A 27441-nucleotide genomic window follows, 5' to 3' on the forward strand; every position below is an offset into this window, starting at 1 on the left:
TCCCGACTGTCCAGCCTTCGGCCCTCCATTCACCAGGACATTTCTGCAGCTACCGATCTGCTCAATCACACCCTCACCACCAACTTTGATGCTCTTGTCTCCATTAAAACAATTCCTCTCTCTCAACCTGGCATTTGTTGCTCCCTTGACCCTATTCCCACCAAACTGCTGACCACCCAACTTCCTTTTCTGGCTGACATTGTTAACGGTTCTCTCTCCTCAGGTACTGTCCCCCTCTCTCCTCAAAAACCCACCGTCGATCCCTCCGTCCATACAAACTAACACCCCATCTCCAACCTCCTTTTCCTTTCCAAAGTCCTTGAACGTGTTGTTGCCTCCCAAATCCATGCCCATCTTTCTCAGAATTCCATGTTTGAATCCCTCCAATCCGGTTTCCTCCCCTGCCACAGTACCGAAACGGCTCTCATCAAAGTCACAAATGACGTCCTGTGTGACTGTGACCTTCTCGACCGGTCTGTAGCCTTTGACACAGTTGACCACTCCATCCTCCTCCAACGCCTCTCCACCATCGTCCAGCTGGGTGGGACTGCACTCGCCTGGTTCCATTCTTATCTATCTAATCGTCGCCAGTGAATCACCTGCAACGGCTTCTCTTCCCGCCCCCGCATCATTACCTCTGGTGTCCCCCAAGGATCTATCCTTGGCCCCCTCCTATTTCTCATCCACATGTTGCCCCTTGGCGACATCATTTGAAAACACAGAGTCAGTTTCCACATGAACGCTGATGACACCCAGCTCTACCTCACCACCACTTCTCTCGACCCCTCCACAGTCTCTAAGTTGTCAGACTGCTTGTCCAACATCCAGTTCTGTATGAGCAGAAATTTTCTCCAATTGAATAATTGGGAAGACCAAAGCCATTGTTTTCGGTTCCTGCCACGAACTCCGTTCCCTAGCCACTGACTCCATCCCTCTCCTCAACTCCTGTCTGAGGCTGAACCAGACTGCTTGCAACCTTGGTATCATATTTGACCCTGAAATGAGCTTTCGACCACATATCCGCAGCATAACTAAGACCGCCTACTTCCACCTCCGTAACATCGCCCGTTTCCACCCTTGCCTCAGCTCATCCGCTGCTGAAGCCCTCATCCATGCCTTTATTACCTTCAGACTTGACTATTCCAACACACTCCTGGCTGGTAACCCACATTCTACCCTACGTAAACTAGAGGTGATCCAAAACTTTGCTGCCTGTGTCCTAACTCGCACCAAGTCTCACTCACCCATCACCCCTGTGCTCGCTGGCCTACATTGGCTTCCGGTTATAAATGCCTCGACTTCAAAATTCTTATCGTTATTTTCAAATCCCTCCATGGCCTCTCACTATCTCTGTAATCTCCCTCCAGCCCCACAACCCCCGAGATGTCTGCGCTCCTCTAATTCTGCTCTTTTGAGCATTCCTGATTATAATTGCTTAACCATCGGTGGCCGTGCCTTCGGTTGCCTAGGCCCCAAGCTCTGGAACTCCCTGCCTAAACCTCTCTACCTCTCTTTCCTCCATCAAGACTCTTCTTAAAATCTACCTCTTTGACCAAGCTTTTGGTCACTTGCGCTAATTTCTACTTATGCAGCTCGGTGTCAATTTTTTAACATCTCATAATATTCCTGTGAAGCGCCTTGGGACATTTCACTACGTTAAAGGCACTATATGAATACTTGTTGTTGTTATATGCCTTTAGCGACTTTTGGATTAACTTTTGTGTTAGCTTCCATTCTATTTTCATTCCCTCTCTGTCCCTTATTTTCTTTTTCACTTCTCTGAACTTTCATTATTTAGGCTGATTCTCAGATGTATTCTCGACCTGACATCTGTCATACGTGCTCTTTTTATGCTTCATCTTACTCTCTATCTCTTTCGTCATCCAGGGAGCTCTGACTTTAATTGCCCTACCTTTCCCCCTCGTGGAAATGTACCTCGACTTATCTGAACTATTTTCTCTTTAACGGCAGCCCATTGTTTGATTACAGTCTTGCCGCCAATCTTTGATTCCAATTTACCCAGGCCAGATCCGTCTCATTCCACTGAAATTTGCCTTCCTCCAATTCTGTATTTTTACGCTAGGTTGCTCCCTGTCTTTTTCCATAGCTAATCTAAACCTTATGATAATATGATCACTGTTTCCTAAATGTTCACCTACTGACTGCGGCACAGGGAACTGTTATGATCCTGATGACGTTGTGCTCTTTCAGGCTTTATCCTTTCCCAAGGTGGCAACAATCCCCCTTTACTATTCAGAATGACCTCAAACACAAGGCAGATTTAACACCAAGGGAAAAAATGTACACTGCTATGGGGAAAGGGCAGGGGATTGGGACTAATTGGGCAGCTCTTTCAAAGAGCTGTCACCGGCATGATGGGCCAAACGGTCTCCCTCTGTGCTGTATGATTCTATGACTGAAACAGCAGGAGCATTGCCAGCTCTCCATGATATAAAGGGCACCACATCTTTGCCATCGGGGCCACTGAAATCTTCCTCTGGAGTCTTTCGGCCAGATCCTTTGACTAAACGTGTTACGGATTGAAAAGCTAAATAGCTCCACCAATGGCCCTGATTTTTGAGCTCTCCACCCACCTGTCCAAGATATCCTGGTGCTTTTGCCATTGCTGACTGTAGGACTGTCATCCAACGTCAAGAATGATCCCAAGCAGATTCACACAGTGGGCAATGCAACATTGAGCTGTACTGGAGTATTTAAAATAAATACTCAACACTAGTTCTGGGTTTGAAGATTCAAGCACTGGTGGGGAGCCTACCTGCTGGTTGTTTGTAGCCAGGCCTCTCTGCTGATACAAAGTTCCCAGCAATCTTTTCTACACTTAATGATGCATGTCAGCCTCGTGCATGCCTCCCCCCCCACCACCTGCGTTTAATTGGCCCAAAGCCCACGTGCACAATTGTTGCTTGATGCATTCCCTTTCGCGTCACACAATCATTCACCTATGTCTCATACCAGACAGAGTTTCTCCAACGTGTCACTTTTGACCCCTTGCCCTGTTTAATGCCCCTCTGGGCCTCCTGTGGTTCAACAGTTTGGCCTCCTGTAATTGTCCAGTTGTAAAGTTGACCACTACAAAAGCCCTTTTTGGTTCCGAGATCCATTCTTAACCCTTTAATTATAGCAGAGCTCGAAAGTCCCACTTCAGAGCAAACCGCACATGTTGTACTCACACGCAGTTGCTTTAAAGTTGTATTGGTGACTCCCCCGAGTAACGGGTTGTGTGCAGCCTGTGGCTGCAGTTTCCCTGTTCTTTACATAGAGCAGATTTGGCAACAAGTGGAAGTGGCACAATTAGGGAAGCTATGCATTAATGAAAGAGCAGCGGAGACTGCTTTGCTTTGGAGTTTTTTGATGATTTGTCTAAAACATGTCCCTCCATCAGGATGTGCTAAGTTTGCTGGAGGACGGGGAACAGAAGGAGAGGGCCCTGGAACAGCTCAACCTCTCAGTGCTCCAACTCTCCACAACACCAACCAGGATGCAAGAGGACAATTTCTACAAAGTGCTGTGAGTGGGACCCCTTGACCTTGCGTTTCATTCTGTTATCCTCGCTCCGAAATGCTAAGCTTTTGATGAAATACATGCTCATGAACGCGATGAATGGAATAGTTTTCCACTTTGGTCGCCCGGTTAGCTGTAATATGACCAGCTCAGATTCAGTTTGCCAAAACATGGGTGGTTTCATGTTTTAGGCACACACCATTTTCAATTGGGTTGAAACTGCCCAACCTATTCATATCGGATCTTTACCATCAGGATAGAATCATAGACTGATGCAGTGCAGAAGGAGGCCATTCGGCCCATCGTGCCTGTGCCAGCTCTTTGAAACAATTAGTTCCACTCTCCTGCTCTTTCCCCATAGTCCTGCAGATTTTCCCCTTCAAGAATTTACCCAATTCTCTGTTGAATGTTGTTATTATCCATTTCAGGTAGTGCATTCTAGATCATAACAACTCACTGCTTTAAAAAATGAGACTTTGATCCCAGCACTAGGCTGAATTTGATCCCAGCTTCCAGAAGTGAAACACTTACCAGGTAACCCATCTTTTCTCCCAGTTATAATTCTCGTTAGAACATTTTTCTCCACTAAACATGGGGACATATAAAGAGGAGGAGGTCATTCAGCCCCTCGAGTCTGTTCCGCCATTCAATCAGATCATGGCTGGTCTGTACCTCAACTCCATTTTCCCACCTTCGCTCCATATCCCTGGACCCTTACCAACAACAATCTATTGAATTTAGTCCTGAAAGTTATCATTAACCCCTAGCATTCACGGCCTTTTGGGGAAGAGAGTTGCAGAATCCTACTACCTTTTCTGTGAAAAACTACTTCATTATTTCACCCCTGAACGGCCTGGCTCTAATTTTAAGGTGATGGCCCCTTGTTCTGGACTGCCCCCACCAGAGAAAATAGTTTCTCTGTATCTACCCTATCAATTTCTTTAATATTTTTAAATCACCCAAACACCTATTATATCACCCTTCAACCTTCTAAACTCAAGGGAATACAAATCAAGTTTATGCAATCTATCCTCATAATTTAACCCTTTAAGCCCCGGTATTATTCTGGTCAATCTGCGCTGCACGTCCTTCAAGGGCAATACATCCTTTCTGAGGTGCGCTATCCAGAATTGTAGGCGCTACTCTAAATGCGGTCTAACCCGAGCACTGTATAACTGAAGCATAACTTGGTCACTGGATGCAGCAGTGTTAATATGGAAGCACTCATGTTGTTTGTCTGCATGTTGTTTGTCTGCACTCCTATGCAAATGACCAGCTTCTCCATATTTCCTTTGCTACAGTTACCAGCTTTGGCAAGAAGCAATAGATGAACTTGTTAGCTACTCGATGCGGCTGAGGGAAATAATGGGTCTGCCTGAAAAGGAGACTGAGAGCAATCTCATTGTGGAAGATACCCGTAAGTTAGAGGGCTTTACTGTGGACGCAGTGATTTGTTAACTCACACACTTCAGGTAAAATCATTCTCCGTATGTTTTCTGGCGTAATGTGCAATCACATCCGTCGTCGGTCTGCATCCACTACAAGGTTCTGGTAAATCACGCTAAACGTTTGTTTGATGTTGCCTATTGGCATAGTCCTCCCACTGCTGTGCGACCCAAAGCTAAACTGTTATGTAGGTAAACCTGTAATTACCCTGTCTAACCAACAGAGGGCTTATCCCCTGGATTCAGAAGGGATCCCACAATCCCTTGGGAGCACCTGTAAATAAGGAGGCCTCACAGGCTGGAGAGGCACTCTGAGATCTGTAATAAAGGACTACAGTCACACTTATTTTGAGCTTGCAGTATCTAGTCTGACTCTTTATCCAAGATATAACAACTGGCGATGAGATACAGATAACGAACCCGAATGCAACAATGCAGAGAACTATGGGCATCCTGGAGATATTTTCGGAGGGAGATGATTGGGAAACCTTCGTGGAGCGACTTGACCAATACTTCGTGGCCAACGATCTGGAAGGAGAAGTGAACGCTGCCAAACGAAGGCCGATCCTCCTCATCGTTGCCAGGGCATCAACGTATGGCCTCATGAAACACCTGCTCGCTCCAACAAAACGCACAGACAAGTCATACGATGAGTTGTGCTCACTGGTCCGGGAGCATCTAAACCCGAAGGAAAGCGTTCTGATGGCGAGGTATCGGTTTTTCACGTACAAGAGGTCTGAAGGCCAGGGTGGCGAGCTACGTCGCCGAGCTAAGGCGCCTTGCAGGACTTTGCGAATTTGAAGGACACTTGGAGCATATGCTCAGGGACTTCTTTGTACTTGACATTGGCCATGAAGTAATACTTCGCAAACTTTTGACTGTAGAGACCCCAACCTTGAGTAAAGCCATAGCAATAGCCCAGGCGTTTATCCCCACCAGTGACCATACCAAACAAATTTCCCAGCACACTAGTGCTGCTGCAAGTAACATTGTTTTTGAATCGAAATGTACATGGCAGGACTTACACGCCTGTAACTGCATGTCGCCAGATGACTCAAGAGTCCGCCATCAAGGGTGGTGAATACAAGGCATTTAACACCTTATTGGCAGGGGTGACCATCGATTCCATTCATGCCACTTCAAAGGATACGTTTGCAAGGGCTGTGGAACAATGGGACATCTCCAACATATGTGCAGGCGAGCTGCAAATCCTGCTAATTCTGCAAACCACCATGGTGAAGAGGAGGACAGATACACGGTGGATCATGACGAACCAGAGCGTCAGACCAAGGAGGCAGAGGTATATGGGGTGCGCACATTTACCACAAAGTGTCCTCCGATAATGCTGAAGGTTGAATTAAATGGACTCACGGTGTCCATGGAGCTGGACATAGGTGCAAGCCAGTCCATAATGAGTAAAAAGATCTTTGATAAGTTGTGGTGCAACAAGGCTTCAAGGCTAGTCCCAACTCCCATTCGTACCAAACTTAAGAACGTACACAAAAGGAACTGATTCCCGTAATTGGCAGTGCTATCGTAACGGTCTCCTACGATGGAGTGGTGCATGATTTACCACTCTGGGTGGTACCGGGCGATGGCCCCATGCTGTTCGGCAGGAGCTGGCTGGGAAAGATACACTGGAATGAGGACGACGTTCGAGCGCTTTCGTCCGTCGACGACACCTCGTGCCTAGGTCCTAAGCAAGTTCCCCTCGCTGTTCGAACCAGGCATCGGGAAGTTCCAAGGAGCAAAAGTGCAGATCCATTTGATTCCAGGGGCGCGACCCATCCATCACAAGGCAAGAGCGGTACCTTACATGATAAGAGAGAGGGTGAAGATCGAGCTGGATAGGCTGCAACGAGAGGGCATCATTTCGCCGATCGAATTAAATGAGTGGGCCAGTCCGACTGTTCCAGTCCTCAAGGGAGACAGCACCATCAGAATCTGTGGTGATTACAAAGTAACTATCAATCGTCCCTCACTGCAGGATCAATACCCGCTACCAAAGGCAAACAAACTATTTGCGACGCTGGCGGGAGGGAAAACGTTCACGAAGCTGGACTTGACCTCTGCCTACATGACGCAGGAGCTGGAGGAATCTTCGAAAGGCCTCACCTGCATCAACACGCACAAAGGTCTTTTCGTTTACAACAGATGCCCGTTTGGGATTCGATCGGCTGCGGCGATATTCCAGAGGAACATGGAAAGCTTACTGAAGTCGGTGCCGCGCATCGTGGTCTTCCAGGACGACATCTTGATTATAGGTCGGGACACCATCGAGCAACTGCAGAACCTGGAGAAGGTTCTTAGTCGGCTTAATTGTTTGGAGCTCAGGCTAAAATGCTCGAAGTTCGTTTTCCTGGTGCTTGAAGTAGAGTTCCTGGGGAGAAGAATCACGGCGGACGGTATCAGGCCCACCGATTCGAAGACGGAGACAATCAAGAACGCACCGAGATCACAGAACATGACGGAGCCGTGGTCGTTTCTAGGATTCTTGAACTATTTTGGTAACTTCTTACCGGGTCTTAGCACATTGTTAGAACCCCTGCACTCTTTACTGCATAAGGGAGATGAATGGGTATGGGGTAAAAGCCAAGAAAATGCCTTTGAGGAAGCTAGGAAGCTGTTATGTTCAAACAAATTGCTTGTGTTGTACGATCCATGTAAACATTTGGTACTAGCATGTGATGCGTCGTCATACAGGGTCGGGTGTGTATTGCAACAAGCTAATGAATTTGTGAAATTGCAACCGGTTGCTTATGCATCCAGAAGTCTGTCTAAGGCCGAGAGGGCCTACAGTGTGATCGAAAAAGAAGCGTTAGAGTGTGTTTATGGGGTAAAGAAAATGCATCAATATCTATTCGGGCTCAAATTTGAATTGGAAACCGACCATAAGCCGCTTATATCCCTCTTTTATACTTGCTTGCACGAGGTGTGCAGGTGACCCTTGGGTCTCCAACAGGTGCTCCCCCTGGTGGCAAGTCTTACACTATTGTAAAGTTTACATACATAACATCATTCGCCCCAAAGTCTCGGTTACAAGTTATTTACAAGTTGAGGCGATCCGGGGCTCTACGTTCTCGGGTTGATCACCTGAGTTAAAGTCCTGGCATGGGTGAGTCGGTCAGATCATTGCTGCACCACAGTGCGGCTGGTCTGATCGGACTGTCGGGCATGGTGGGTTCATCCTCGTGATTGACCGCGAGGTCGATTGCTGGTTGGGTGTGTGTGGGTGGATCAATGATGGTAATGTCCTCTTCAAACTGTTCTTGGTTGTCAGTGAATTGCAGTTTGGTCTGATCCAAGTGCTTTCTGCATGTTTGTCCATTCAGAAGTTTGACAACAAACACTCTATTCCCCTCCTTGGCTAAAACAGTGCCAGCAACCCATTTGGGACCATGACCGTAATTAAGAACAAATACAGGATCGTTAACCTCAATGTCACGGGATACAGCCGCGCGATCGTGGTACACGTTATGCCGGTGACGCCAGGTTTCTACATGGTCATTGAGATCCAGGTGGACTAAGGAGAGCCTGGTTTTGAGTGCTCTCTTCATTAACAATTCTGCCGGGGGAACCCCAGTTAGCTAGTGGGGTCGCGTTCAGTAGCTGAGCAGAACCTGAGATAACTGGGTCTGCAGGGAACCGTCCGTCACGCATTTCTGCTTGATAGTTTGGACGACCTATTCCGCTTGACCGTTGGATGCAGGCTTAATTGGGGCAGACCTGACATGTTTGATGCCATTGTGGGTCATGAACTCGTTGAATTCCGAGCTGGTGAAACATGGTCTTTTGTCACTAACAAGGATGTCAGGCAAACTATGGGTGGCTAAAATGGCCTGGAGGCTTTCAATGGTGGCAGTGGACGTACATGATGACATTATTACACATTCAATCCATTTAGAGTAAGCGTCCATTGTTACTAGGAACATCTTTCCTAGAAAGGGGCCAGCGAAATCTATGTGGACCCTGGACCACGGTTTGGAGGGCCGTGACCACAGACTCAGTGGGGCCTCTCTTAGTGCATTGCTCAACTGTGAGCAAGTGTTACATTGGTGTTCGCATGACTCCAATTCCGAGTCACTGCCGGGCCACCAAACGTGCGACCTGGCGATAGCCTTCATCATGACTATGCCTGGGTGGGTACTGTGTAGGTCGCGTTTAAATGTTTCCCTGCCTTTTTTTGGCAAAACCACGCGATTCCCCCATAGGAGACTGTAAACTCCTGTCCCCTCAGTACAGATTCACACGAGGCATGTAGTGAAGTCAAGGTCACTCTGGACCTGCATCTTTATTTCACAGCTGTGGAATGCTGCACTTGCCTGAGACCTGTCCTTATATACCTGTCTCTTGCAAGTGCACCCCTGGTGGTAAGGTATGCTGGTGGTTACAGGTCATATCTTATTACAGTCATGTATAGCATGTTAGGATACAGTTATATATAATAATGTAAGATACATGACAGAGACAATTCGATTGGATGGACATTTCATCCTTGCGTAGGTAAAAGGGCTTAATTTCGTCTTGCATTTCCCCGGGAACAGTCGACCAGCTCCCATTAAGGACACAGTTTTTTACTAGTGATAGCACAGGGTCCTGGCTAGTCCAGGTCCTAATCTGGCGAGCCGTGACGGGTGACCCCTCGCTCTCAAAAGCATCCGTTACAAGAAACAAGTCTGCGGGTTGCGCCATTTCCATCCCGGTGGTGGGCAATGGTAGCTGACTGAGGCATCAGCACAGTTCTCAGTGCCTGGTCTGTGGCGAATTACATAGTCATACGCAGATAATGTTACCATGTGATAATGACCAGATAATTTTTTGTCATGTTGATTGAGTGATAAATATTGGCCAGGACACCGGGGATAACTCCCCTGCTCTTCTTCTAAATATTGCCGTGGGATCTTTTACGTCTACTTGAGAGGGCAGACAGGGCCTCGGTTTAACGTCTCATCTGAAAGACCGACAGTGCAGCGCTCTCTCAGCACTGCACTGGAGTGTCAGCCTAGATTTTCTTGTACTCCAGTCCCTGTAATGATAGACTGCCCCACCTCAGAGTGCTGGATAAGTTGGAGCACTTTGGATAAAGTTCCATCTCCTTTTTCTCACATGATTTTCTCAGCATCTCCCATTTACTGCCTACTCTGTTGTCTCCGCCTTTCCCTTTACCCTTCATCAATCACCTGCTACATTCCAGCTCCATCCACTGCAGAAGGAGCCAACCTTTGGCTCAGTGGGAGCATTCCTGCCTCAGAAGGTGTAAGCTTCGAACCTCTGTCCAGACAATCTCAGGGAGCTCCGGCTCGGAATTCTGGGTTGACATCCTGCGGGATCCTCGCGTCTGGTGGGTGTGGGTGGTCCCGACCTCATCGCATGGGTTGTGGGAGCCCATCAAACCCTCACGCTGTATGGGACTAACCCCCTTATCAGTTGGTATAAAGATGATTACAGCCATGGGAGGAGTGTTCCTGTCGCACCCTGTCACACTGTTACTCAGCCTGCCAATCCTTCCAGGGAAGAGCACGAAGATACGACAACATTAACACCACCCTGTGAATCCTCCCACTGTTCTCCAAGTGTGAAGATACCAAAACATCGGCAAACCAGTGCAGAGAGACAGGTTGGTTCTCCCAGAAGGGCAAATATATGGTAGCTACAGGAGTGCCGAAAGAATCCTTATTTTCTCAAAGTTAAGAGATTATTGTGATATTCTGTATAGATGCATAATCCTGCCACCGCCATCAAGTACCAGGTGTGCCTCCAGAATGACAAATATAGCCGCTGACTCACTGAATAACTTGGATTGGAGAATTTAGTTTTTCTCAATGTTGCTTCAACACTGTGAGCCCACAAAGAAGTGTTTTCAGGAGATCATCATGTGCTCGTTGAGTGGTTGTGACCCCAAAATTAACAATTGTCTGCTTCAGATTTAAAGCTTTCCTTGCACGACAAGAACCCACGACATGTTTCTTATAACCTGCCGCGAGGCTGCCAGTTTTTGCCTAGTGTAAAACCAAACCGCGCGGGACATTGTACACTGCACACCAGCGTAAAATGGGTTCCACCCTCCACCTATGAAGTGGGTACTATGGTGTGTGCACATGTAACCGACCACCCTGCTTGTACAAGTTCACACCTTTTTTTTAATGCTTAAAAAACAAAATTACTGAAACTGGGCTGTCCGGTTATTCTGGAATTAGGGCCAACACCACCGAAGAATACCATTTCTTTCCTTTTTCTTGCCAACTTTGGCTCAGTGGTAGCAATCTCATACCTGAGCCAGAAGGTCATGGGTTCAAGCCCCACTCCAGATACTTGAGACCATAATCTCAGCTGACACTTCAGTGCAGTGCTGAGGGAGAGCTGCCTGACAGTGCATTGCTTTTGCTTAGTTACCTTTTGCCCAGTCCAAAACCGCAGGTACAAAATAGTCCCCTCTACGTGGAGACATCCTTCTGTAATGCAGCAATGGAAAATGGTCCTGTTTTCAGTTATTAAAATTAATGTGCAGCCACTGCCAAAACCAAACTGTCCAGTTCAAAATTGGTCACTCAAGTGGGAATGAGTAAACTTATCTGTGAGATTGTAAGTATGAATTTGCTTTAGCATCAGCCTTCATAAAGTATCACAATGGCATTTAATAGTAGGAGACTCTTCAAGTCATCAGAACTGCAGAGGGGTTGCAAACTGAGAGCTGAGTGCAGTGTAAGTGTTAAACCTGTCTATGCCCCTACCACAGCCGAGTGGATACAGGCACTGTCCATTCCATCTGTAGAGGTTTGAAGGTCTCGGGCAGCACTTAGCGAGTAAGTGCCTTAGGTTATGGTCAAGAAAAATCAGCTAGGGTTCCCGCCCCTAATCATTGCCCAGTGACGCCCGCTGGAAAGTCCATGTCTTCCACGATCCAATAACCTGCTGGCTCTCACTGTTGGAGCTCATGTGAAGATTAGGTACTTCTCTGACAACTGAGAACTGCTGGCAGCCATCAATCTGCGAGCACCCATCGACCTGCTGGCTCAAAGCTGGCACCCATCGACCTGCTGACACCAGCTGGCACCCATCACTCATCAACCTGCTGACACCCATCAACCTGCTGACACCCAGCTGGAACCCATCACCCATCAACCTACTGACACCCATCAACCTGCTGGCACCCAGTGACACCCATCAACCTACTGACACCCATCGACCTGCTGGCACCCATCAACCTGCTGACACCCATCGACGTGCTGGCACCCAGTGGCACCCATCAACCTACTGACACCCATCGACCTGCTGGCACCCATTGACCTGCTGGCACTCATCGATCCATCGACCTGCTGGCACCCATTGATCCATTGACCTGCTGCCACCCATTGACCTGCTGGCACCCATCGATCAGCTTGCACCCATCATCAGCTGACACCCATCATCAGCTGACACCCATTGACCTGCTGGGCTTTGAGAAGATTTTTAACGGTAATGGGGTTTAAGGAGGGAATTCCAGAGAGTGGGGCTGAAGGGGACACAAACAATGTCAGTCATGACACCATGGTGCTGGAAAGGCTATAAGGCTGGAGGAGGTTGTGTATAGAAGAACTCCACAAGGCTGAGTACTGTGAGCTAAACTTAGTATGACCTTAGTCTTCTTTATTACAACTCCAAAGTGCCTAAACAACATGGCAACCAACCTTTTATACTGGCCCTGCACGTGTGTGCAGGTGACCATTAGGACTCCAACAGTCGCGCCCCCTGGTGGCAAGTATTACATAATTACATACATAACAGACAGTGTAGGATAAGGTAGTAGATGGGATTGTAGACAAGTTTATCTTTCATCGATGAGGGGCCAGAGAAAGGGTGTAAGTCAGGGAGGAAGGCAGTAATGGTTCAGTGGGACAAGTTAAAGAGTTCTAAAAATCAATGTTTATAATAAGCCTGATCTTTAATATATATTTAAAGTGAAGGTTACTATTTTGGATGTTTTGTGTACCTAGGGTGGAGCATTAAAAACATCCTGAGTGTCTGCATTACGCAGATCTGTTTGGACACGCACAATAAGATCCCACCAAAATATCGATAGATGAATGACCTATTATCTGATCTTGTTTTTATTGGTTAAGTCCAGCTACTGAAGCAGCAGGTTTGCTTCCGACTACACTATTGCAGCTGTAGGTGACCTGCTATCAATGGGCACTGGAGCTGGTTATCAGAAGTGTTCTCTGATAAGGGACCAAAGGCTTTATCTGAGTTACAGTGCAGTGCCTATTATCAATCTTTTTATGATACTTGTGTAATTCTCTTAATTCCTCATCTCAAACGGCTCTCAACACGATTGAATGCTGTATATATATATATATGTTCTTATTAATGTTGGGGAAGTCCAGAACCAGGGGTCACAGTCTAAGGATAAGGGGTAAGCCATTTAGGACCGAGATGAGGAGAAACTTCTTCACCCAGAGAGTGGTGAACCTGTAGAATTCTCTACCACAGAAAGTTGTTGAGGCCAATTCACTAAATATATTCAAAAAGGAGTCAGTTGTAGTCCTTACTACTAGGGGGATCAAGGGGTATGGCGAGAAAGCAGGAATGGGATACTGAAGTTGCATGTTCAGCCACGAACTCATTGAATGGCGGTGCAGGCTCGAAGGGCCGAATGGCCTATTCCTGCACCTATTTTTTATGTTTCTATACAATTCTTTGGAATTATCAAGCACACATTCCTAAAACCTGGAGTGTGCGGGTCAACCCTTGCGGGCATCAAAGTTACTCAGTGCCACTCCCTTACAATGTTTCTCTGTTTCTTCCCTGCCCATTGAAATGACTTTCTACAAATAACCTATGACTGCCCTGGCACCTACATCGATCAGAAACAAGAAAACACAACAAAAAGGACGATAAGAAAAGTGGCGACAGGAAAGGGAAGAAAGTGAGATCTATTGGGAAAGATGAAGAGAAGGAGGTATGATTGATGCTTGATGTCCTCTTAAATTGCTAGTTTTGTTTTTTGCTTTGGAATCCTGTTTAGTTTGAGAATGATTTTAGGGCCATGAATATGGTGGACAGCGTTACTAGTCGCCTCTACCCAATATAATCTGTTTTAAGATCCAGGTGACCCGCCTCACACACTCTTCCTCCTCCATTTTGTGTTGAATCAAAACATATCATATCATCTCTTATTCAACATGTTCTTTTTATAAGTTCTCAAAACTATGGAACTCCTCACTTCCCTCAGTCTTACCACCATTCTACAGTCTACAGGTTCCTAAACCCCAAGCTTGCTGCCATCTAATCTCTATTTCCTGATTTGCCTCACCTTCACTTTTACTCTATTCAACCCTGATGGTTTCCTACGCCTCTTGGCCTATGCCTTGCAGCTTGTCAAATTACACACTCTCAGATTAGGGGAGAGTCACTGAGGAATATCTGTGGTGGGGAGTGTGGTGTCCCTGCACCTTACTACAAATTCACATGAGGTCACTCTGTGACCTTAACCTTTATTCCCAGGACCAATCAGTGCTGACCCTGGGTGGGACCTCCCCTTTTATACCTGGAAACCCAGGTGAGGAGTGTCTCCCACAAGTTCACCCCCTGTGGTCAGGGTGTGCATTTCTAGGGTATAAGTACAGTGTACAGCAGTTGCATGAAGGTTACAGTTACATGAAGATTACCGTTGCATGATGGTTACATACATGACATCACCTCCCCCCTTGCGTCTTTTTGTGTCAAAGGTTAAGTCTTTCAGGTGGTCAACGCTCTCTCGTGGAGCGCCGCAGTTGTGGCTCTGGTGGCTGAGCCTCGACATGCGTCTCTGTCACCTGAGGTGATTCCGGCCTGTCCGGGCTGGCCACAGGGACTGTGCATGCTGTGGACTGTCTTTGTTGCTCGTCCACTGGCAGTGGTGTGGGTGACATCTCATACTCTTCTTCAGGTTCCTCCGTGTCTATGGCTGAACCTTTTCTTTACTTGGTCCAAGTGTTTGCGGCATATCTGCCCATTGTTTAGTCTGACCACTATGACCCTATTCCCTTCTTTGCCAATTACTGTGCCCTCAAGCCACTTGGGTCCCAAAGCATGGTTCAGAACAAATACCGGGTCATCCATTTCTATACACCTCCCCCTTGAGTTTCGATCATGGAACTCTGTTTGGGACTGGCGCTTGCCCTCAACAATGTCTGTCAGGGCTGGGTGAATGAGGGACAGCCGCGTTTTAAGCGTGCGTTTCATGAGGAGTTCTGCTGACGGAACTCCCGTGAGCGAGTGTGGGCGGGATCTGTACGCCAGCAGGAGACGCGATAGGCGGTACTGAAGGGAGGGTCCTTGGATACGTAGCATGTCCTGTTTTATGACTTGGACCGCACGTTCCGCCTGGCCATTGGAAGCCAGCTTGAACGGCACTGTCCGGACGTGTTTGATACCATTGCCCGACATAAACTCCTGGAATTCATGGCTGGTGAAACACGGGCCATTGTCACTGACCAGGATGTCCGGCAAGCTGTGGGTCGCGAAAACCGTACGCAGACTCTCCACGGTGATGGCTGTCGTGCACGAGTTTAATATGATGCACTCGATCCATTTCGAGTATGCATCGACAACAATCAGGAACATTTTCCCCATGAACGGGCCCGCATAGTCTACGTGAATACGTGACCATGGCCTGGTGGGCCAGGGCCACGGGCTGAGTGGGGCCTCCCTGGGGGTATTGCCCAGTTGGGCACATGTCGTGCTCCTGCGAACCCAGTGTTCCAGGTCTGAGTCAATCCACGGCCACCATACATGTGACCGGGCAATGGCCTTCATTAACACGATGCCAGGGTGCTCGCTGTGGAGTTCCCTGATGAACGCTTCACTCCCTTTCAGGGGCATGACTACCCGGCTGCCCCATAGCAGGCAGTCGGCTTGGATGGAGAGCTAATCCATCCATCTCTGAACAGTCTGATTTCCTCAGGGCACGCCCTGTGTGCGGGCACCCAATCCCCAGTCAGAACACATTTCTTTATCATGGATAGGAGGGGGTCTCTGTTGGTCCAGAGTTTGATCTGGCGGGCTGTAATGGGGGAGCCCGCGGTGTCAAAAGCCTCAACGGCCATGACCATCTCGGCGCTCTGCTCCGACTCCCCCTCGGTGGTGGCCAGTGGGAGCCTGCTTCGCGCGTCAGCGCAGTTTTCGGTGCCTGGCCGGTGCCGTATGGTGTAGTCATACGCAGCCAGCGTGAGAGCCCATCGCTGTATGCGAACTGATGCATTGGCATTGACAGCCTTGCTGTCGGACAACAGGGATGTTAACGGCTTGTGGTCCGTTTCTAGTTCGAACCGTCTACCGAAAAGGTACTGGTGCATCTTTTTCACACCGTAAACACATGCAAGTGCTTCCTTTTCGACCATGCCCTATCCACGCTCTGCCTGGGAGAGTGACCTGGAGGCATAAGCCACCAGTTGGAGTCGGTCGTCATCATTACCTGCTGCAACATACACCCAACCCCGTAGGACGATGCATCGCACGTTAAAACCAGTGTTTTACAGGGGTCATACAAAGTCAACAGTTTGTTAGAACACAGCAGGTTCCTCGCCGTATTGAAAGCCCGTTCTTGACAATCCCCCTAAAGCCATTCACAACCTTTACGCAGGAGCATATGTAACGGCTCCAACAATGTGCTTAAGTTCGGCAGAAAGTTCCCGAAATAGTTCAAAAGTCCCAGGAATGATCGCAACTCCAACGTGTTGCCGGGCCTGGGCGCCCGGCGGATCGCCTCCGTTTTTGATTCAGTGGGCCGGATCCCGTCTGCGGCAACCCTCCTGCCCAAAACCTCGACCTCTGGGACCAAAAACATACACTTGGCATTTTTGAGCCACAAGCCTACCCGGTCCAGTCAGCATAGCACCACCTCCAGGTTGTGGAGGTGTTTCTCGGTGTCTCGACCCGTTATAAGGATGTCGTCTTGGAATACGATTGTTCCAGGAATGGATTTCAGCAAGCTTTCCATGTTTCTCTGAAAGATGGCTGCCGCCAAACGAATGCCAAATGGACACCTGTTGTAGATAAATAATCCCTTGTGCGTCGTGATGGTGGTCAGAAGCTTGGATTCTTCAGCCAGTTCCTGAGTCATGTAGGCCGAGGTGAGGTCCAACTTCGTGAACAGCTTGCCACCTGCCAGCGTGGCAAAAAGGTCCTCCGCTCTCGGGAGCGGGTAATAGTCTTGCAGCGACACTCGGTTGATGGTGGCTTTGTAGTCGCCACAAATCCTGACCGAGCCATCTGCTTTAAGGACAGGAACGATGGGACTTGCCCAGTCGCTGAATTCAACGACCAAAATTATGCCCTCTCTGAGCAGCCTGTCCAATTCACTTTAAATTTTCTCACGCATCACATACGGTACCGCTCTGGCTTTGTGGTGCACTGGTCTGGCGTCCGGAGTGATGCGTATCACTACTTTAGTGCCCTTGAATGTTCCGACCCCGGGTTGAAACAGTGACCTGAATTTTTGTAGGACCTGTGAGCATGAACTTCGCTCCACAGATGAAATGGCGTGCATATCCCCCCCCATTTCCAATTCATCTCAGCTAGCCAACTCCTCCCAAGAGCGCAGGGCCATTTCCCGGGACGATCTAGAGTGGCAGCCGGTTCTGTGATCCATTATGTGTTACCACCAAGTTTGCACTGCCTAGCACTGGGATGATCTCTTTGGTGTACGTCCGTAGCTGCGTCTCAATGCGTTCCAGTTGGAGCCTGCTAGCTCTGTGTGGCCATAGTCTCTCAAATTGTTGGGCGCTCATAAGTGACTGGCTAGCTCCCGTATCCAGCTCCATGCGCACCGGGATGCCATTCAATAAAGCTTTCATCATCATGGGTGGCGTTTTAGTGTATGAGCTGTGGACGTCAGCCACGTGAACTGGCTGAACTTCAGCATCCATGGCTTTTCCCCAGGCATCATCTTGCATTGCAGACCCGTCGTCTGGTTCCTCTGTCTCGCAGATTAGCCTCGCTACAGCCTTTTTGCACATCCTGGCCAAGTGTCCACTGCTGTTACAAATCCTACAGGTATATTGCTGGAACCTGCAGCTTTTCGCAGTATGTCTATCCCCGCACCTCCAGCATGAGCTGAGATTGTTGTTAACAAAAGGACTGTTACCAGGCATTCCTCTCTGATTGCTCATTTGGTTGTTTCGAAGCACTCTGATGGTGGGTGTTAATGGTCCCATCGCGGGACGCATTGTTCCTCGAGATGGCGTGAATTGCCGATCCCCTTTCCATTGTCCCTGTTGCGGAGTCTGTTGTCCCTAGAGTCTGTTGCTGCCTGGGCGGTTTCGAAATGCCCTTGCTTGCCTGCGGGGTCCCAAGCTGCGTTCACAATGTTAACTCCCTGGTCCATCGCCACGTTGGGACCAGGGCTGCGCGCGTAAATTAGCTTGGTCTCCTCTTCCCCTGCCATGAAGATCTGAGCTATCAACGCCGCCCCTTCTAAAGTCAAGTCCTTGGTCTTTATGAGCTTCCTGAAAATCCGGGCATGATTAATGCCCTCAATGAAGAAGTCCCTTAACATCTCCCCCCTGCAGGCGTCTGTGAACTTACAGAGACTGGCCAAGCGCCGCAGGCCCGCAACGAAGTCCGAGATGTTTGGTCCCTCCTGACGCCGGTGTGTGTAGAACCGGTGCCGGGCCATGTGTACGCTACTCGTCGGCTTGAGATGCTCACTGATCAGCTGGCTGAGCTCTTCAAAGGACTTGTCCGCTGGCTTTTGGGGTACGAGCAGGTCTTTCATCAGCGCATAACGTCTGTGGTCAGTAGATGCGCCCTCCGCTTGTCAGCCGCTGTTGCTCCCAGCCAGTCCTTCACGACAAAGCTCTGCTGGAGTCTTTCCACGAAGTCATCCCAGTCCTCACCCACACAGTAACGTTCCTCTGTGCTACCGGCGGCCATCCTCGTGGTTCGGTGATTCCCGTTTCTCGTCGCCAAATGTAGTGTCCTTGCACCGTACTGCAAACTCACACGAGGCATGTACTGCAGACACAGTCACTACGTGACCTTAACCTTTATTCCCAGAACCAAGGAGTGCTGACCCTGGGTGGGATCTTCCCTTTTATACCTGGAAACCCAGGTGAGGAGTGTCTCCCACAAGTTCACCCCCTGTAGTCAGGGTGTGCATTTCTAGGGTATAAGTACAGTGTACAGGAGTTGCATGAAGGTTACAGTTACATGAAGATTACCATTGCATGATGGTTACATACATGACAGGGAGTAGATCACATTCCATATCGGGCACTGGTCACATGTACCAATGTGTCAATTCTGAGACGCATTGCAAAAAGTAACGGGCATTTTTTATATGCCCCTGCTCGCTAAAAACTGAATTGTGACAGTTCAAACCCATGTTACATGGGACCCTTGCAACCAGCAGACGGACAAGACATTCATCCCATTAGTCTGAGCTGCATTTGAACCCAGATGCTAGAGGTGAAAGAAAAAAATATGCCTGTGATATCTTGAGATACAGCTTATACACACAACCGCACAACATGGCTCCTGGGTAAAATGCAGCACATGGCTTTATTATTATTACATCAGTAGTCCACTAGGTGGCTCTACAACACTTCTCCCTCCTTATTGAAGAAGTTAATCTTAGCAAATAAAGATTGTACATGACTTGCATGGTATACACAACTCTTGGTATACATTTCTCAAATGAAACCCATTTTATGTTTCCAAATTCTACTGTAGAGTTCTGTAACACAAACAAAAGATACAAACTTATTTTCCATGTTTACAGAGTAAACTTAACTACTGGTTTTCTGTTTCAAAGAGGATACCTTCATTCTTGAACAGAACTTTCCGATCTTGTTGTAGGACTTTGACTCATTCTATGCTGAGCCTGAGGAGAGTTTTTCTCCAAGGGATGCCGTTGATCTACATTTGGACTCTCTACACCTTCAGACTGTTTGTCTGCCTGACCTGGACTCGGACTTAAATTCTGACTTTCTCTTAGATTTGTTTTAACTACATCTGATGTAGGATTTGCTACTGATACTCTACTTGTAACAAGACTATTTGACTCAGCAGAATAAATTGAATCATCCCAACTTTCAACTCCTTCCACATCTGTAGGTAAGATATGATCAATGTGAACAAACCTAACCGTTCCATGATCAAACATCTTGAACAAATATGTGCGAGGTTCACATATCCTCACTACTCTTCCTGATGACCACTTTAACCATTTATGGTGATGGTCCTTCACTCTAACTTTATGATTCAGCTTCACACTTCTCTCTCTAACTCTACCTGTATCACGACTCTCTGCCTTGATTGATTCTCTTCTACTGACTGTGCCAAGTTTGATTTTAACAACGAGAATTTGATTCGTGGCTGTCATTTGACAAACAACTCTGCTGGTTTTCTACTCATACACTAGTTGTATGAGGAGTATTCCAATAAGTAATCAGAAAAGTTGTCAGTTTGTGGTCCAATGACAACTGACGTTTCTTTGGATTTGGATCCAACATTTGCTTGAAGAGGGCACGTTTTACAATTTGTACAGTGCGCTCTGCTGCACCATTTGAAGTAGGGTGGTATGGTGGAACTTTGGTATGTTTCACATAATTTCTGCTCATGAACTGTGCAAACTTTTCGGAACAAAATTTCAGCCCATTATCCGACACACTTTCTTCTGGAAGGCTGTTGATTTCTGGATTCTTTTACCTCAATCTGGTTCAGCAAAATTACTGAAACGAATACCGTTTGTGCTTTAAACAAAGCAAGCTTTTATTTAAAAAGCAAATCCCGATCGGGGACTTTATCAGACAGAAGGAATGCAAGTCTGTTCGAACGCACCCACTTCCTACGGACAAAGTGACGTTACATTGTAACGATGGTTCTACATTTTCGGCAAAAGATAACAAGATAGGGCTAGAGTGACATCCTAGTTCAGCCTATCTCTCTTTGAATCCCTCTTTCCCTTTGTCCACTCATAAGCCGACCTAAGTATGGTCTGATTTTAAACAAAGACCTTCTGTTAATGTTTCAGGTTAATAACATGATTTAATAAGACCTTGAGGTTTTTCTGCAAGCTGTGGGTTTTGTTTCAATACGTGTTAGTGTTGTAACATTTCGCAGTCTCGAGTCTGAGATGTCATGGCTGTTCCTCCATGAATTCTTTGTTAGCTTATACTGTCCCTATACAATTCCCACGTTCTCAACTTCAATGTCTCTATACATTTTTAAACATTCACATTCCCCCCCTTTTATCATTCCATGATAACACTTAGGATCATTCTAGGAGTATCGCATTATTCCGTTCACACTCTATTTCCTGAATCGTTGTTAGTGTCGAGTAGTTCTTTAGTTCGTTGGATCCATCTGACAGTCTCAGTTAGGGTTAGTGGAACGGGGCGCAAAGGAATTCCCCCTTTGGAATGTATAGGGAATGTATAGGGAATGTGAACACACCCAACATCTAGAAAAGTTCCCATTTTGCGCATAAACATAAGACATGTACAAAAAGGTGTTTACATGGAGCTCTCGTCTCTGTCTCCCCTCCCATGCGCCGAAACTGTCATATATCAACACTATTATACAGACTGTGGCATACAGACAGTTTCATCTTATGGCTCAGGATTCAGATAAATAGTCCAATTATTTTGCTGATTAAGAGTTCAGTTTTCCCGTCTCTCTTCTCAGGTCACCGTCGGTGTAGCTGGCTGTCTATCACTACGGGTAAAAGTTCAAACTGGTCCATGTTCCAATTAGGATGCCAACGGCCTTGTTCAGCTATGGAGAAGAGGAAGTCTGGAACAGAAACAGGAGTTAGAATAACCAGTAAAATAGGTTCGTTAGAGGGTGGTGAGCTTGCAGTGGTGCAGGTGAACCCAGGCACTTTTCCCCTCAACCTTGGCTGCAGTGGGGGTAGTGAGTAACAACTGAAAAGGCCCCTCCTATTGTGGCTCTAATCCCTTCCGAATCCATACTTCCCTGGTGCCACGAGGGACAATTCGGGTAAAACTGGGAGGTCGAGGTGAGCATCTTGAACCTGGTTGTGAGCTAGTCGCAGAGCCTGAGTCAGAGAAAGAACATAGGTGGTCATCAGTCGAGCTGAGATACCATATCTAGGAACAATTTCCCTCATTAACACCTTAACAACAGTTTGAGCCTTATTGTCCAGGGTAGGGTAGGCTTCAATCCATCTGCTAAACACATCTACTATTACTAACACATATTTGTAACACTGAACTTTTTGCAACTCAATGTAGTCCAACTGAAATGTCTCAAAGGGACCTTCGGGTAGGGGCGTTTTACCCCAATCACAGGGGACTCCCTTCCCTGGATTATGTTGCTGGCAAACCAGGCAACGACTACTGATGTTCTGGGTGAGCGCCTGGAGTCTAGGGTGCCACCAAGTAGCCAAAAGTGTGTCACTCGTGGTCCTTGCTCCACAATGAGTAGCAAAATGCATACATTCAATAACCCATAGAGCCAACTCGTCAGACATGCAAGTCTGTTCCGCGGGAGTGGTCCAGAGTTTAGAAACATTGTCATAAGTACATCCATAATATTTCCACAACAGTTTATCTTTTTCAGGAGCGTCATCCTGTGCTTTAATAACATCTTGGATGGTTGGCATTTGGTTTTTCCGAGGCTAACTTATCCTTCGCAGGATTTTTAGTCTGACTCATCATAGGTGGTCACTACCATCTGTTGGTCACGAGAGGCCTGTTTAGCCTCTTTTTCAGCACAGTGGTTCCCTATATCAACCGGGGATTTTCCGGTGGTGTGGGCGGTACATTCAACAACGGCAATGTGCTTGGGGAGCATGAGGGCTTGCAACAAATCAGATCATGGGCCACCCCAAAGGCATACCTAGAGTCGGTATAGATATTGACTTTGAGGTCTTTGGCCAAGATACAGGCTCGGGTGAGGGCGAATAGTTCAGCTTGTTGGGCAGAATAGGCGGTTTCAAAAGCGGCAGATTCCAAGACCTGATTCTCCTGGTTTACTATGGCGTATCCTGAGATTCGTGTACCTTCTGGATTAATAGAAGAACTTCCGTCAACATACATAATACAGTCTGGATCTTCAATTGGTATATCAACAAAATCTTCCCTGACTGATGTGGCCTCTTAAATTAAAGATAAACAATCATGACTGGGTTCTTCCTCATCTTGGGGTGGCTCAGTAAGAAAACAGGCCGGATTAATTGCAGTACAGTGCCGAAAGGTCAGTTTAGGATTGCCTGTGATTTCAGTGGGTTCTGTCGGATAGAGGGCCAGTTGCCCTGCACTGGGATCTCAATCGGATCAATGGGAGTATAACCCACTTGGGAGGGGTCCTCTGCCCACACATGAGGATCCACATAGTCAGGTATGCCAGAGCCAGCATGATGCTGCAGAGTCGTTAAGACCTTCTCGGGGTCCCCGTGGAATTGGACTGTTCGGCCATGTTTTACAATTTGCACATCCCGGCTGGTAGGGTCAGCCTCGTCTATAGCCTGGCGCACCATAACTTCCAAATCTTTAGCGTGGTGGGGCTCTTTTTTCAACCACGCTGCCCCTCACTGCAGCAGGAACGCCATCTTGCCTCTGTCCTCGAGGTCGACTGCCTTGATCCTTCTCTCCCGCGATTCTGCCACAACCGCTGGAAGGGTACCTATGAAATTGATCTTCTTCCCCAGGAGTCCTGCCACTGGAGCTGGGAAGGTATTTTTAGATCGTTCCAGTCGGATCATTGCCACGCAGTCGTGATGGATGGTCTGTGCCTCAGGTGCTGCACTGGTCTGTTCTCTGGTGCCTGGCCCAAGCAAAGGTGAGGTTTTGCTCTGCCTCTAAGCATGGGGGACATCGATTGCTGGAGTGAAGAGGTCTTCCCATTTCCACTGGGATCGTATGCTAGGGTCACGTGATAGGGTGCCTGCGGCAGGTCCAGAGACCACCACTGAGGGGTTCTAGTGGTATAATACTGCCGCTTAAGGGTTCCCTGTTTTACAATAATCCCATCATCTCCACACTCCAAATGCAACTGGAGTTTGCAGAGGAGGTCTCTAGCCATCAAGTTACAGTCCAGATTGGTTGTGATAACAAATCGATGTTCCACCGATTCTTCCTGGTAACCCATTTTAACCGGTTCTGACACCAGGAATGTAGAGACTTGTCCCAGGAATCCTGACAGTCCCTGTGTTTCAGTGAAGGCGGGGAATTTAAGCTTTGATTGTACAAAAGACATGAAGGCTCCCGTATCTATCAAGAAGGGTTGCCACTCATTCCGAATTTTTAACAATATCATCAGTTCGTCATCCGGGGAGGGTCCCTGCGTAGTCAATACGAATCGGGGGACGGTTGGCCAAAGGGGTTGTTCTGGGAGAAGTTAGTGTAAGATCCCCGTCCTCTCCCCCCTTGCCCCCCTCCTCTTCCTCCTCTTCCTTTTTCGTGCTGACGGGAGGGACAATTTCTATTCCAATGTCCTTGCCCACAAATAAAGCATCCATCTCGTCTTTCCCAGCCCCGACCTCTTCCCATACCAGGCCGGGGACAGTAGGGCGGTCCGTAATTAGCAGGGCCCGGGCCATTTGGGTGTTTGATATAACCGTATCCCTGTTTATCCACCCAACCCTGCACGCAATACTGCGGTTCCATCTGGTATCCCCTTGGGTCGGGTTTTGGTCCTTCCACCCGAGGCAGCTCTTCCTTTCTAGTCACGTATTCAGTCTTGACCCGGGTTGGGGGCGCACCTCCCCCATCTCCTTTCTTTTCCTGCCAATAATATTTAACCGCCCTTTCCATCTGGGCTTTACTATTATCTGCCCAATTATTTGTCCGGATAGCGTGAGCAACTGAATAGGGCAGGCACTGAAGTAGGATAGCGCAGAATTGAGGAGAATCCTCTCCTGCCCTGAAGGCATTATCTCCTGATTGACTCCCGTATATTTCAATCGGCAGTTTCTTCACGCTTGGGTTTAGTTTCTAATACTGTGGCCATACTGATGGGCTTCTGAAGGGTCGTGGTGAGAGAATTGAAGATAGCGTTTAGGCGATCCTGGATGCATCATGAGTAGCACGTCCTAGGTGAGTTAGAAATCAGGTGTGTTCAGTTGGGCTCAAGATTTGCTTTACCAAGGCCCACAGGTCCCTTGATTCTGCATTTGATTGGTGTCGGGACTTTGGGATCTTGGAAATCATTTCTAGGTCGGAGTATGTTTCGGAGCTGTCTGACTGCTTAACAGTTCTGCGTCTCGATCTGCGGGGGTGTTTACTATGTCTTTCACAACTTGGACTGGTAGATTGACTAGAAGATTTACGGGACTGTCTGTGATATCGAGATATAGTTCTGCCCTTTCGAGTGTGAGATCTGGTCCTTTCGGCTATATTGCTTGTGAACTGGGGATCCAAATCGCTATCAGAGGATGAGGAGTCAGTTTGGGTTTGTTGCTTTGTTGGTATGGGGTTATTTTTAACTCCTCTCGCCGGAGTGTAAGGTGGAGGGTGTTGGGAAGAGGACTGGAGCAAGGGGCCAGGGGGTGCGGGAGGCGCCGTTGGGCGCTGAGTCAGTGACCACTCATCAATTTCATCATCAGCCTCGGTTAACACAAAGCCAGCCATTTGACTACGTAGTCGGTCAATACCTTTCTCAGAGGTCCCAGAGGATCTCTTAGTAAGTTTCTCGTGCGCACATTCTTTTTTTAAGACGTCTACAGTTTTAACATGTGTTCCCTCTGTCAATGAGAATCCTAATTTAATAGCATTTATTTGCCAACTTGACAGAAGTGATGCATCTTTTAATTTTTGACAATAGTGTCGCCATGTTGCAATTAAATTTTTGCCCCCTTTTCCTCGTCCCCTTCTCCAAATTAATCCCTGTGCTTTTTGCTACCTCTACGCTTCTAGTGCCACCTAGAGGCCACTGGTCATCTAATAATTTGTTCAGGGCTCCTGATAATTTTCTAAAGTCTTCAGCTCTTTCAGGGAATTCCTCACATAACTTTTGTAGCGGACTATCCGCATCCGTTGTTTTATCCAACTGATTACCCATTTTCACGCTGCCCCTCGTATTCAAACTGACTCTAATTACCTTGTCGTTACGCGTTCGCGTCGTCGTGCGATTTGAACAAACTTAAAATAAACACAGACTTTACTAAAACTAACACTGACTTCCGCGTCGCCCCGCGGTTCGCGCCGCCGCGCGTTTTGAATAAACTTAAAATAAACAGACTTTACTAAAACTAACACTGACTTCCGCGTCGCCCCGTGGTTCGCGTCGCCGCGCGATTTGAAACACTTAAAATAAACACAGACTTCTGCGTCGCCCCGCGGTTCACGCCGCCACGCGATTTAACAAACTTAAAATAAACACAGACTTACCGAAACCAGCACTGACTTCGGCATCACCCCGCGGTTCGCGTTGCTGCGCGTTCGCGTCGGCCCACATTCACTCTGCCACGCCGCCGCACGTCCCACGCCGCCACACGTTTCACACTGCCGCGCGTCTGCGTCGGCCCACGTTCACTCTGTCGCGCGCTCGCGCCGCCGCACGTCCCACGCCGCCACGCGTTTCACGCTGCTGCGCGTCTGCGTCGGCCCACGTTCACTCTGCCGCGCGCTCGCGCCGCCGCACGTCCCACGCCGCTGCGCGTTCGCGCCGCCGCGCGCTTATCTAGCCCTACCTTTCGAGTTGCTGCGTGATTTAAATCCAATCATTGCCTAGACGGGCCAAGTGATATACGAGGTCGACGTCACACCTGACTTGAACACCTATCCTCTATTTAATTCCCCATAAGCCTTACTTAATTCCCTGTGAGCCTAATTTTCTAAATTTGATTTCTTATGAGCCTTATTTAATTTCTTTTAGTCTCCAAATTTCCCTATCCTTTCGCGTCACTGCGCAGTTTAAATCCAATCAGTCAATGAAAGCCCTAATTTAATGGAGTTTTTCTGCCAACTGGACAGGAGTGATTTTTTTTTAGACTGCAGTGGAATTTTTCTCATAATTTAAAATCTCAGAACATTTTTTTTTTCTTTCAGCACCTATTTAGTACGTTACTTTTTTTTTGTCTTTTCCATAACTAGAGAGAAGTCTGGCACGTAGGCTGTGGACTGCTTTTCGTTATCTCAATTGTTCCCGCCTCAAGGTCGTGTTATTTAATATAATATTTTTTTTGAATCCTTTTGAATCCATCTCAGTTGTTTTGCTGTGCCTTCTCTGAATGTTTTCTTTCGACAAGTAAGTGAGCATGTTAAATCCTTTTTTTTAACCACCGGGACCATGTATTTTTTTTCTTTTTTTTTACTCAACAAACCTATCCTTTGTGCATTTCCTGGCTCCGTAACTTATCATCCGAATATACGTAATTCAATAAGATTCACACTCTTAAACTTCCCACATACAGGACAACACTACGAAGGGTTAAAAAAAACTTTCATTCTGTTTGAAAAAGTAGGTGGAGATAAAACAAACCACAACTCCCCGGCTTTTTTTTTACAGTAAAAATCACAGAAGCATTTCTCATTTAAACAGACGTTCA

The 27441-nt window shown here is 47.5% G+C and overlaps 1 protein-coding gene across 1 annotated transcript in view; it reads left to right on the plus strand.

The window, feature by feature from the left end:
• mycbpap (mycbp associated protein) overlaps nucleotides 1-27441 on the plus strand; it is a 158422-nt gene that overhangs the window by 118731 nt on the left and 12250 nt on the right. Inside the window, exons 15-17 of the mRNA XM_070857425.1 lie at nucleotides 3404-3528; nucleotides 4824-4939; nucleotides 13814-13905. Coding sequence (XP_070713526.1) covers nucleotides 3404-3528; nucleotides 4824-4939; nucleotides 13814-13905 — 333 coding nt within the window. The remainder of the gene's footprint in view (nucleotides 1-3403; nucleotides 3529-4823; nucleotides 4940-13813; nucleotides 13906-27441) is intronic.

Source organism: Pristiophorus japonicus, chromosome 16 (genome assembly GCF_044704955.1).
Source record: "Pristiophorus japonicus isolate sPriJap1 chromosome 16, sPriJap1.hap1, whole genome shotgun sequence".
In the NCBI taxonomy this organism is placed as follows: Eukaryota; Metazoa; Chordata; class Chondrichthyes; family Pristiophoridae; genus Pristiophorus; species Pristiophorus japonicus.